Below are 13,186 nucleotides of genomic sequence, written 5' to 3'. Positions count from 1 at the left end.
ATTTATCCTTGTAATTCATATAATCTAACAACATTAAGCATAATGCCATTCGGCTTAATGTCATTCGGCTTAATGTCATTCGGCTTAATGCTATTCGGCTTAATGGCTCAGGACTCAACACAAAACCAGACTAGGCCCTAGTATGTGATATCAATCAAAATCAGAAAACCATGGGCTTTAATTCGTTCATGTAGAAAGCCATTAGTTGAAGAAGCAGCTAATTCTAAAAAATAGCTCATGAGATAAATAAAGGTAAATTTTGTGATTCTGCCAAATGATCCATCATAAAAAAAATCCATATCAAAACCCAGCTAAGCCTTTGGCTCTCATCTGAAATAACAAAAATATTGAATGTTTAAAAAAGGTTAAAGAACAAAGCATGAGAAAAAGAAAGGCACATTTTAAGATTCATTCAAATGACCCTCATCTGAAACAGATATCATGAATCTACAAAGACGATTATGATTATTCTCCTATAAAAACTCATGATAAAAAGAATGGAAAATGTTGTGATTTTTCATTTGAATATGAATTATGCCTATCGTCCCTTATGCCTAACGTCCATTATGCCTATCGTACATTATGCCTAACGTCGTGCACCCTCCGTGATGAACTAGCCAGCGGCTAAAAATCATGACAATAAAGCATACATAGAAAAGTAAATTTTTCCTCTATTTGGTATCTCAAAAGTATTAAAAAGATGACATTTCCGGAATGTGATGCTTCCCATAAAGTGATCTGCCGGAATGCCAATTCCCGGAATGATACATTTAACGAAATTTATTTTCCCCGAATGAGTCATTCACCGAAGTTCGGTTTATTATTTATTATTTTAATTAAACTATTTAAAGATGGTAACATTATCTTCTTTATAAATGTATTCAAAGAAATAAATACCTTCTATAGTGAATAAGAAAATAACCTCTTTGTTATTAAAATACTTGTAAAAGGAAATATTCCCTTGTTTATCAAAATATTGGACTTGGTATATTTTTTCCAGATACCGGTATATTCCGGAAAATTGCATTTCGGGAAATGGACCATTTTGTCAAAATACTTTATGACAAATGGCATTATGCCAATCATGGTTGACCCGTTTTAGGCGTTGTTTCGAGCTGTTTAATCAATTATTTTTTTGGCTTTTTCAAAGCATTCTGGTGTTTTTAGGTAATTTTGGCGTGGGGCGGTACTGACATAGTGGACAACATCACTCACGCTCACGCCAAAGTCACTAGTTCAAATCTCATCCCTGAAGAAGTCATGGATGACCCAAGAGTATTAAAGTGACTGTAATTAAAAAATAAATAAAAACAAATGCGTTTTTGAAGCAATTTTAGCAAATCTTAATAATTGGCGTTTCTCAGGCGATTAGGAAACTTTTGGTGACTTCTATATTGGTGGTTTCAAACCATTTTCTCGCGTTTTAGCCCAACCAGTGCAGTGGTTGAAGTATTCTGGTTGTCCATTGAGTTATGGAGAGTTTAATGCATTATAGTTCGTATCTAACTTTTCGTACTGAGTATCATTTCTTCGTTGGATACTGTGTTTGGTTTAATGAAAGAAATTGTTATGATTTGCCAAGGAGTTCATAACTCTACTCCTTATGGCCGCTTTTGTAAACAATTTGCACCTCCAAGCGAATGAAGAACGGATCTCTTTATCGACAAAACATTTTCTACTTCATTGATCGATGACTTCGCAGCTCCTGGAGTAGCTGCACCGTAGTTAGGCACCTTTGCAAAGCTGTGAGACCCAACGTTAAAGGGGGAAAGTGTTGATTAATATCGAAGATTATTCATGGCCTGTGGCGGTCCTTGCTTTGCTTTTTCTGTACATGTATGCAAACATTTCGCCAGCCTGATAGATAAAACGAAAGACGTAGGTAGGTACCTATATTTGCACACCCGTTGTTGACGATTAACTTGTCGTCGTCGTCGTGCCAGTGTTATGATTGGATCCGTGATGAGGTTAAAGAGAGCTCTTTGTCATGATTGATCTTGACGCGAGGCGGCGGACCACCAGCGGATTTAAATGGGGAATTATTATAGCGCGTTAGATAACCTAAGGGTGCGATTTTTTGCTATTTGAAGTAGTATTTGAGACGTGCTAACCATAATTACTTAATTGTTATTAAAAATGTACATTTGTAGTTTCACATTTAATTTAATTTAATTTATTTAATATAATTTTTCAATGAATTCAGGCACTAAGTAGTTCATAGTAAGGTAATGGTTAGGTATATATGTTATTGCTTTCAATCCTTTCATTTAGTTAATAATTATTTTTTACTTTTCAATTGTTTTCAGAAACGCAATCAAATTTGTTCACGGATGATGAAGGTATGTCATTATATTTCCCTGCATTGTAATCATTTGATTTCTTTTTAGTTGCAAATTTACCAGCGTTTAGGCATTTACTTTTTTACGTGTTATTCAAATTTTAGCTTTGCATTTCTCATTAAGTTTTCACCACTAACTGCAACGCCGCGGCCGTATGTTGCGTATTTTGGGTGTTTCCGAAAGATTTGTTTTATTATTTAATAACCACCGATAATCATTTCGAACCTTGCCGCAGTCGGAATTGCTATGATAGTTGATGATCGAAACAACACAACAAGTGAATTAAATTTCGCCAAGATTCATCATCAACCTTGTATTGATCCGCTCGGATGAAAATTGCCTTGCAATTTCTACGACTTACCACTCTATGATGTAACTACTACCACTAATACTACTGCTTCTTCTCTAACCAGTCGAGTGGCACTGGTTGGTCGGCACTGAGCTAAAGTAATAAAACAATAACCGCAACCAATTTTGCCAGCTTCGATGGGCGAGAAATCAGTCGCACGGTTGGGATTGACTTCAATTATTCATGTTTTCTTGCATGCACCATCTAAATTCAACTGCTAAGCACAACTGGAACTGCTGATAAAATCGCAGACTCTTGTAATGTCATGTGCCTGAAAAAAAGTTTTTATCTAAAAGAACACCTGAGAAATCCGGAAAATTCCGGCAAACCTTCAACTTTCAAAACAATAGGCAAAGTCAAGAACCCTTTATAAAACAATTCTTAGTTAGTGACAACTAAAGAAATTTCTAAAACTTTAGAAACACCACGAACTGTGAAAATTGTCGAAACCTCAATACTGCAGGGATCTTCTGGAAATGCGACACGGTGTTGATAGTCGATAAGTTTGGAAATTGCAGCTATCGACTAGATGCTTACGTCACATGACGACTTGAGTGTGAAAACAATCGATGGAATTGTTTCTGCACATCGAAGGTACATGAGCAAATCGGCGATTATCTCTTTTGCAAGTGGTGGCGGGGGCAGATACCTCTCACCATCCCTCCCCAACAGGGGAGTTTTGGTAAAGGAGATGATTAATCCGATTCGTGCCTTCCTCACACTTTCATCTTCGCATCTATCGTATTAAATGAACACTTTAAGTCTGATATTTGTCGTTAAGCATCTCCAACTATGTAAATTGCTGGCGCCGGTGGTGTAGTGGTAAGCGTGACTGCTTTCTAACACCCCAATGGGTCTGGGTTCAATCCCAGCCGAGGTCGGTGGGATTTTTCTGAGGCATAAAAATCTCTGGTCACGTCTTCCTTCGGAAGGGAAGTAAAGCCGTTGGTCCCGGCCCATGTGGGTTTGAATGGGTGCGATATCCTACGCAGGTGTGGAAGCTGCCTTCCTGCACATTCGATTGCCGTCAATGGATGGCAATCGATGTCCGTCGGTGATTGGCACTAGATTACGGAACAGAGACCGACGTTAAATAAAGGAAAAAAAAAAAAAAACTATGTAAATCGTTAACTTCACGCATGGAGTAATACAAACATAATTAGTAAAGTATTAAAAAAAAATGTTGCCGACTGGATTCGAAACAAGAGCGTTGCGATTATCAGACCAGTGCTTTCTCCACTGACTGTTCTTTCCATGCTTTGAAAGATAGGCTAAAAGCGAATAAAAACGCTCATAGTACGATAACTCGGTTTCGTATGCTTTCTCCGCTGAACGAGAAATTTAGAGAATCATAGCAAGTGAGTGGGTCGTTCTACAATGTTATAAATAAAATGCTTGCTTGTATAGTCAAATGCGTCACAGAACAAGAACTAAAAAAGATAAAAAATCATTGCATTGTCTGCAAGGTCAACTTATATCATTCGCTGCGGAGGATGATAGGAAATGCAACTAACATTCAATGTAAGGCATTTTTGGTTTGAGTGTAGAACTCTCAGTAGTATTAATATAAGTTTCAGGAACTCCAAGAAATCGTGATTCCTTACAAACACTGTGAACTTCTGAAACTCCCAGTGCTTCTGAAACTAGCACACTCTGCGTGTATCCGAAGTATCGCTAATTGAAGTTCTTTCTTGCGTGCTGAAGGTTTCCTTGAATGCCTAAACCTACGCAAGTTCAATATATTAAAATTTTACCGTAGTTTCAAATGTTTTTTTTTTATGTCCTAGGTGATCTAAGAGCTCCCAAATCACCGTCAAGCCTGTTAATCGGAAAGTTCCTGGAATTTTGATGGTTTCTGGATTTCCGGAATAAGTCTCGCCATTTCTAAAGTTAGTAGAGTTCCAAAAGTTGCCGGGAATACCAGCAATCTCGATAAGGGGCTGTTTGTAAACTACGTAGACAGGTTTTGAGAGGTTTTCGACCGCTGCGTAGACAATCGGCCATACAAAATTTTAGACATTTTTATAGATCGTTGAAACTCTCAACAATCTCCCCCTCCTCATCCTCTAAAGTGTCTACTTGGTTTATGAATGATCATGAGCATGATTGACCGCCCACGGTTGCTACTCTGTTATTGCCAGATCAGCTGTAATTACACAGAGAACCAATAGACGATGCTTGGGACTAGCAATCATCCTCAATGCAGGGTGGCAAGTGAACCAGGAAAGCCAGGAAAACCGGGAAAAAGTCGGGAATTTATTTTCACCAGGAAAAACCGAAAAAAACCAGGAATTTCATAAGTCCACCAGGAAAATAATCTTGTTTGTATAATTTAAATAGGTTTTAAATTTTATGTATGTCAAAGTGTCTTTTTATAATCAGGTCAAAACTAACCATTTTGTTCAAGCTAAATCTTTCACACAACTAAACATTGATGAACAAAATTTACCCTGAGAATTTAGTAAATATATTTTGTATATATTTTTAATTTAATTTCTTTCTCGAATCAATTGCATGTATGATTTGTGCTTAATTGATAGCAGACTCAAGCAGTGCCGACGCGTAACTACTTTGAAGCACCTGCTCAACATGTTCAATAAAAAAGTTCTATTTCTAAAAACTTCAGATAAGGCCTTCGAACTTCATGCAAGTTCTACAAAACTCGGGAAAGTCTTACAAGTTTCAGGAAAATCCTGTGAACTACTGTGATGACCTACGACGGTCAGGAAATCTCTCCGAACCTTCAGAGAAGTTCTACAAATTTCAAAGAAGTCTTACAAACTTCAGGGAAGTCCTTTAATCTTGGGAATAACTACGAATTTTACAGAATTTTCTACAGATTTAATGTAACTTCTACGACATTTAGGCATTGCTTAAAACTTAAGGATAATCCTATGACACTTATGGATTTTTTCCGAGCTTCAGAGAAGTCTTCAATGCTCTTGGGAAGTCCTATGAACTTAACATAGTTCTCCAAGCTCAAAAAAGTTTCTAGAACTTCCGAGAAGTCGATTGGACTACAGGTAGCCCTACGAAATTCATGTGAGCTCTCCAAACTTCAGGGAATTCCTAAGAAATTAAGGAAAGACCCACAAACTTTTGGAAAACCCTTCGATTAAAGCCTTATGAACTCTGGGAAGCTCTTCTAAATTTAGGGTCCTCATATATTCAGTTAAGTCCTTCAAACTTCAGAGAAGTCCTTAGATCTTCGAGAAAGTTCTTCGAACTTGAAGGAAGTCTTACGAACTTCTGAGAATTTCTACGAACTTCGTGGTACTTCTACGATATTTAAGAATTTCGAAAAACTCCTTACTTCAGGGAAGTCCTAAGATCTTTTTTTTTTTTTTTCCTTTGGTTCGTTTTTTCCGTCGATCTTGTTTTCCGTGCTGAGCACCAATGCTACCGACGTGCCAGGAAGGCAGCTCCCACACCTGGACCCTACCTATCGACCCATCAACTCATGAACCGGGGACCAACGGCTTTACTTCCCATCCGAAGGAAGGCGTGATCAGAGATGTTATGCCTCAGAACATCCCGGCGGCGCCGACTGGTATTGCACCCAGGCCTGCTGGGGTGAGAGGTAATCACGCTTACCACTACACCACCGGCACCGTTGAGTCCTAAGATTTTAAAAATAGTCCTCTGAACTTTGGGGAAGTCCCATGAAATTCAGGCAATACAAACTTCAATGAACCCTCCAGGAAAGACCTTAACGCTTCAGGAAAGTTCTAAGAACTTTAGGGAGTTTCTATGAACTTCAGCAGTCAGTCTTTTTAATAATAAGAGTTATTAAACCAGCGTTGTTTATGAAATCATATGATTTTGACATCATGTTGTAATCAAAATTCCGTTAAATAAGATCCTTAATCGTTGACAATTTGCGGAATTTTTTTTTTTTTTTTTTATTAATTACTTTATTTGTACAGGCTCAATCGAATAAACTTTACAGAGCCGAGTTATCATTTTCGTTATACATTATTGATTTCTTATATTTAAAGTTAAAGGAGCTGGACCGGATACTCGCGGTTGTCTCGAGGTTAGTGGAGATTTACAATTTTTTTTGGATGGGAAAAGGGAGAGGGAGGTTTGAAATGTAGTTTACGATACAAATATTTAATTAATCCTAAAATATGAACTAATTTCTATTCATCTTGAAAACAAACATAAAAAAAACCCACACGTACAAAATACAAACTAAACACAAGGTTAATAAAACTTACAATCTAATGTTAATATTTTTAAAGTAAACATATATGAGTTTCATAAACTCCAGATCGCGTCTAGCCAAAATATCCCGAACTGGAACATTAGGTTGTCTACCTCGAGCCCGAAGGGAATCGTAAAGTTCAGATCTGACTCCGCGATGCTCAGCACAAGACCAAATAATGTGATCTGCGTCCTGGTAACCTTGTCCACATTCACAGAGATTGCTGTCCCCCAGCCCAACACGGAACAAGTGAGCGTTTAACGAATAGTGATTGGACATGAGGCGAGACATCATACGAATGAAGTCTCGACCCACATCCAACCCCTTGAACCAAGGACTCTTCGACACCTTAGGGATGATCGAATATAGCCATCGTCCCAAACTCCCTTCACTCCACTTATTCTGCCAGCTGACGAGTGACTGTTGACGATAAATGAAGAAAAATTCATCGTAGGCGATTTGTCGATCGTAAATATCGCCTTCCATAGCGCCCACCTTAGCAAGTGAGTCCGCCATCTCATTGCCCGGAATCGAGCAATGAGATGGGACCCATGCAAAGGTGATGACAAAAGATCTTAAAGATAAAGCACTTAAAAGCTCTCGTATTTTCATGAGAAAATACGAGGAGTGCTTTACCGGCCTCATGGAGCGAATAGCCTCGACAGAACTGAGACTATCCGTAAAAATAAAATAGTGATCTGGTGGAAGTGCGTAGTAGCGTATTGTATATTGCCGCCAGCTCAGCAACATATACGGAACAAGGAGCTTGAAGCATTCGAGAGGCGTTATGAAATTCGTTAAAAATACCAAAACCAGCGGACGACTCTATTAGTGATCCATCTGTGAAGAACGATCTTGCGGAATCAACTTGGCCAAACTTTGCAGCGTAAATTGACGGAACAATCATGGAACGATGATGTTCTGGGATCCCACGAATCTCCCGCGTCATAGATAAATCAAAACTAACTGAATTGCCGAAGTCGGAGAAGCATACACGATGAGGATTATGCTGTGAAGGGCTGACATCCAGTGTTATGTACACGTAGTACAATGACATAAAACGAGTTTGAGGGTTTAGCTCAAGAAGCTTCTCAAAGTTTGCAATCACCAGTGGGTTCATAATTTCACAACGAGTGAGGAGCCTGAGGGATAATTCCGAAAACCGATCAGAGAGTGGCAACATGCCCGCTAACACTTCGAGACTCATCGTGTGAGTCGAGTGCATGCATCCTAACGCGATACGAAGACAGCGATACTGGATCCGTTCCAGTTTGATGATGTGAGTTTTAGCCGCCGACTGGAAGCAAAAACTACCGTACTCTAAAACCGATAAAATCGTTGTCCGGTACAACGTCAGAAGATCTTGTGGATGGGCTCCCCACCACGTTCCGGTAATTGTTCGAAGAAAATTGATCCTTTGTTGGCATTTTCGTCTCAGATACTCAATGTGGGATCTCCAGGTGCATTTGGAATCAAACCAGACCCCAAGATATTTGAAAGACATGGAATGAGTGATCGGCCTACCCAAAAGTTGAAGCTTCGGTTGTGCTGGGCTATGCTTCCTAGAAAAAACGACCAACTCAGTTTTCTCCGTGGAGAATTCGATACCTAGCTGAATAGCCCAAGTAGACAAATTGTCTAGGGTATCCTGTAAGGGTCCTTGCAGGTCAGCCTCTCTGGGCCCTGTCATAGACACTACTCCGTCATCTGCAAGTTGTCTCAGCGTGCAGTTGTCACTTAGACAATTATCAATTTCTGTGACGTAGAAATTATACAAAAGGGGGCTTAAACATGAGCCCTGGGGGAGACCCATGTAACTAAATCGAGAAGCTGTAGAGTTTCCATGAGAAAAGCTCATATGTTTCTCTGACAGCAAATTGTACAAAAAGTTATTAATTAATAGAGAAAGGCCACAAGCGTGGAGTTTGTCTGAAAGGACTTCAACGGATACTGCATCAAAAGCCCCCTTGATATCCAAGAACACAGAAGCCATTTGCTCTTTTTTAGCAAAAGCCAACTGAATTTCTGTGGAAAGCAACGCGAGACAGTCGTTCGTTCCCTTGCCCCTACGGAAACCAAATTGAGTATCTGAGAGTAGGTGGTTCGTCTCAACCCATTTGTCCAAGCGAAAAAGGATCATTTTCTCCAACAATTTTCGAATGCACGATAACATCGCGATGGGACGATACGAGTTATGATCTGACGCGGGTTTTCCAGGCTTTTTAATGGCTATAACTCTCACGTGCCTCCAATCATCCGGAACAATATTGAGCTCTAGGAGCTGACAAAACAAGTTCAACATGCGCCTCTTAGCGACGTCTGGGAGGTTCTTCAACAAATTGAACTTGATTCTATCAGCCCCCGGAGCCGAATTGCCACATGAAAGGAGCGCGAGTGAGAGCTCTAGCATTGAAAAAGGCTGGCTGATCTCGTCTACCGAATTCGTCGTTTCGCGAGGAATCATCCGTGCCGGCACGGAATCAGAACATACTTTTCGCGCGAGCTTGAGAATCCAACGATCTGAGTACTCCTCGCTCTCGTTGTTCGAAGACCGGTTACGCATCCTTCGCGCCGCGTTCCAAAGCGTATTCATCGACGTTTCACGCGATAATCCGTCCACGAATTGCCGCCAGTATCCGCGTTTCTTGGCTTTGATGAGGCTCTTGAGTTCGCGTTCAAGAGCCAAGTACGCTTCGAAATACACGGGTGTTCCACGTTTCCGGAAAAGCTTAAACGCGTCGGACTTTTTACGATAAACCTCAGTGCATTGGTGGTCCCACCAAGGAGAAGGAGGTTTCCTACGCAAAGACGTTCCAGGAACCGGCCGAGTTTGAGCTCGAAGCGCGCTGTCCAAGATCAGATTGCAGAGGAAGTTATATTCTTCCAACGGTGGAAGCCCTTCTACCGACGACACGGCTTCCTCTATCGCGGTCTTGAACGTTGTCCAATCGATATTACGGGTGAGGTCGTACGCGACGTTAACGGATTCCGACGGATTGAACCCACTGGCAATCGAAATTTTGATCGGCAAGTGATCACTACCGTGGGGATCTTGGATCACATTCCACGTGCAATCCAACGATAATGAGTTAGAGCAAAGTGTGAGGTCTAATTTACTTCCATTTGAGGATGGACCAGCCAAACGTGTTACTTCTCCATTGTTAAGAATTGTCATATTGAAGTTGTCACAGAGATCATATATCATAGTAGAACGGTTGTCATCATACAGTTCCCCCCAGCCTGTACCGTGGGAATTAAAATCTCCCATAATCAACCGTGGAGCAGGAAGTACTGAACATATATCTGAAAGTTGTTTTCGATTCACAACGGCTCTAGGAGGAATATAAACAGAAGCAATACAAAGGCTCTTACCTTTAATAATAGCCTGACATGCGACAACTTCGATACCTGGAAATTGTGGAAGATTCACTCTATAGAAAGAATGGCACTTTTTGATCCCCAAAAGTACCCCTCCTCCACGCGAATCCTCACGATCCAGTCGAATAATGTTAAAATCATAAAAAGGAAGATCAATATCTGAAGAGAGCCAAGTTTCACAAAGAGCAAATACATCACAATCATTATTGTGAACTAAAAACATAAATGAGTCTAATTTAGGAATAAGACTTCGACAATTCCACTGTAGAATAGTGATCAAATCCCCGACCTCGTTTGGAAAATTATCCATCGAAGGAAATGATTGCTGCAATGAGGGGCCACTTCAATGTCAATTGCTTCAAGAGGGTCTTCACAGTAGGAAGCATTGCCAGAACAATGCTTTTGAGAGGATCAGAAATATTCGGGTACTTGAGGATATCGTCCACAATTTTATCAAATGAGAACAACCCAGATGAAGAAGGGGCTTCTGTTCTTAAAAATGGGACATCAGGGGTTTTGGATGTCCCCGGGAGAGGTGGAAAATCCTGGATATAGTCAGTTCTTCTGAATCCAGGAGGAGTAGAAACTTCCTTTTTTCCACCACTCCTTGATTTGGGCAAGCTGATTTGGGGTTCTTCATTCTCAACTTTCCGCGAACGGATGCGTTTTCGTTTCCGTGCTGAAAAACAGAAAGAAGTTCCCTCCTCAGCCAAGTCAGAGTCAGTCTCGTCATCTGACAAAAGAGAGAATGGATTTTTGTCGTTGGTCGATGGCGTGGCCGTCTTAAGCATTTCCGCAAAAGACTGCCGGGAACGTTCCTTGAGTGAGCGTTGTAATTTCTCCCCGCGTTGTTTGTACACCGGGCATGACGAGAGACCATGAGGAGTTCCCTTACAGGACACGCATTTTGGTGCAGTGACTGTGCAGGCGCCATCCTCGTGCTTCTCCCCGCATTTGGAACAGCGTGCCTTGCTGCCACAGTGGGAGGCCGTATGTCCCAACTGCTTACAGTTTTGACAGCTCATGACCCGGGGAACGAACAAACGCACAGGTAGTCGAAGTTTTCCCAGCTCGATGTAGTGAGGAAGGGTTGAACCAGAAAAGGTCACACGGAACGAGTCTGTGGGGGTAAAACTCTTTTTACCCTCGCTGACAGATACTGAGCCCAGTTTTTGGACATCCAGTATCTTCACCGGGGGAAGCAAACGGTTCTTGAAACGGCCAACCGCCTGCTTCTCCAAGATCTCGGGGGTCAGGCTCGCTTCGGTGACCACACCTTCGATCTCCACATCACGAGCTGGGATGTAAACTCTGTACTCGAGCGTGAAGAGCTGGGAGGCAGCAATCTCGTTAGCCTGCTTCAGGTTAGAGACGGAGACACGAAGTTTATTGTGCCTAACCTTCGTGATTTCAGTCACGGCCGAGTATCGCTTCGTCAGATCATTAGTAATTTGCATTACATTCAAAGGTTTGTTTCTGGGCTGAAAGTAGACAACCCATGGGCCAGTCGAGTCATCTGGATAGGCTCGCGATCGGGGGTTTATCTGAGCCTGTCCTTTGCCAGACTGAGACGATGAACCAGGGATGACATCATCTTTCTTCTGAGATGATGTACGTTTTCGACCCTTCTTGCCATCGCGTGGCAAAGTGGTGTCATCTTCTGACAAAACGTCCATTTCGTCTTGCGACAAAATGTCCATTTTGCCGTACTAGTGGGAGCGAAAAACGCTCTACCACTGAAACGATAATCAATTGGACACAATACACAAAAAAAAACTACAAACACAGAACACAAACTTAAAATTTAACTGGTGGGCGAAAGAGAGAAACAAGAATAAAAACTTATCTGATAATCCTATACTACTACCACCGAGCGTTTAAACAGCAGCAGCGGAGCGACGCGCAGCCTGGATGATCTTCGATCCGCGTGTGCGGGCGGTCTTCGTTGGTGTGTGCTTATGTGAGGGTCGGCACTCAGCTGAACACACGATGATAGATGAGCGGTGTAAATGCGGAGGCAGATGCTGACACTCGATGACGATGATCCGTGTGCAGGTATGCGTTACCACGCACCGATGGTGCGCAAAATGGTTGGCGAATTGGCAATCGCAAAAACAATTTTCCTTCCGATGATGCCGAAAACACACTTTCTTCTCAGAAAAAAACTCACTTTTAGTTAATTATTTAGCTGGGAACTCTAAGCGAGAAAAAACTGATAATTTAAATCAAGCAAATAGCGAGAAAACTTCCAAAATAGCGGAGCGCGAACTAAGTCGACCGAACTTCTTGCTAGGACGCAGTGGGTAATGATCATGCGGAAAATTTAAACAAACTGTAAATCCGTAAAATTGTTAGAAGCAAAGGTTTGTTTAAAGAGTCCTCATTCATATCACACTTCGCAATTTCACCTTGAGATAAAGTTAAATAAATCGCAGTTTCAAAAACAGAAATCTCAAGATTTAGGGGCTTATAGATCTCTAAATTTCAGACATTAGATAGGGCTCCGCGCTAGTCCGTCGTATCTCAGCTTTTCTTCGTCATACACCCCTAAAATCGCTCATTTTACGGGTTATCGCAAATGTTTCAGTGTCAATCGTAATTAATCTTGTAAGCAAAGATGTTTTTGCAAAAACATGAGTGAAAACACTGCGCTATTATAGTTTTAGCACATAGAACGGAAATAGGCGCCATGATACGATGAAGTAGCGCGGCTCCCTAATAGCTTCTTTACAGCATACAATCAGATAAACATTTCACGGGCATTCACAAGAACCTTAATACCTATTTTGGTTTGTGAAGTTCCGCATTGCGCAAATGATGGTACAGGGATTCACTTTATTTATTTTTTTTTATTAAAAATTGTTTATTTTTTGGTTTTTAAAACCAGGAAATTTTTAAATCATTGACCAGAAA

General features: G+C 41.0%; 1 protein-coding gene across 5 annotated transcripts in view; it reads left to right on the top strand.

Annotated features, from left to right (window-relative positions):
* ens (ensconsin) overlaps window positions 1-13,186 on the top strand; it is a 358,571-nt gene that overhangs the window by 108,032 nt on the left and 237,353 nt on the right. For 3 of the 5 annotated variants that reach the window (XM_065236810.1, XM_065236817.1, XM_065236815.1), the window contains exon 2: window positions 2,307-2,339. The exons of the other annotated variants lie outside the window; for them this stretch is intronic. In XM_065236810.1, the coding sequence (XP_065092882.1) occupies window positions 2,307-2,339 (33 nt within the window). The remainder of the gene's footprint in view (window positions 1-2,306; window positions 2,340-13,186) is intronic. 5 annotated transcript variants of the gene reach the window in all.

Source organism: Ochlerotatus camptorhynchus, unplaced genomic scaffold (genome assembly GCF_037179485.1).
Source record: "Ochlerotatus camptorhynchus isolate MF236.1 unplaced genomic scaffold, CSIRO-AGI_Acam_v1.1 ptg000576l, whole genome shotgun sequence".
NCBI classification, from domain to species: domain Eukaryota; kingdom Metazoa; phylum Arthropoda; class Insecta; order Diptera; family Culicidae; genus Ochlerotatus; species Ochlerotatus camptorhynchus.
This window is presented reverse-complemented; position numbering and strand designations above follow the sequence as displayed.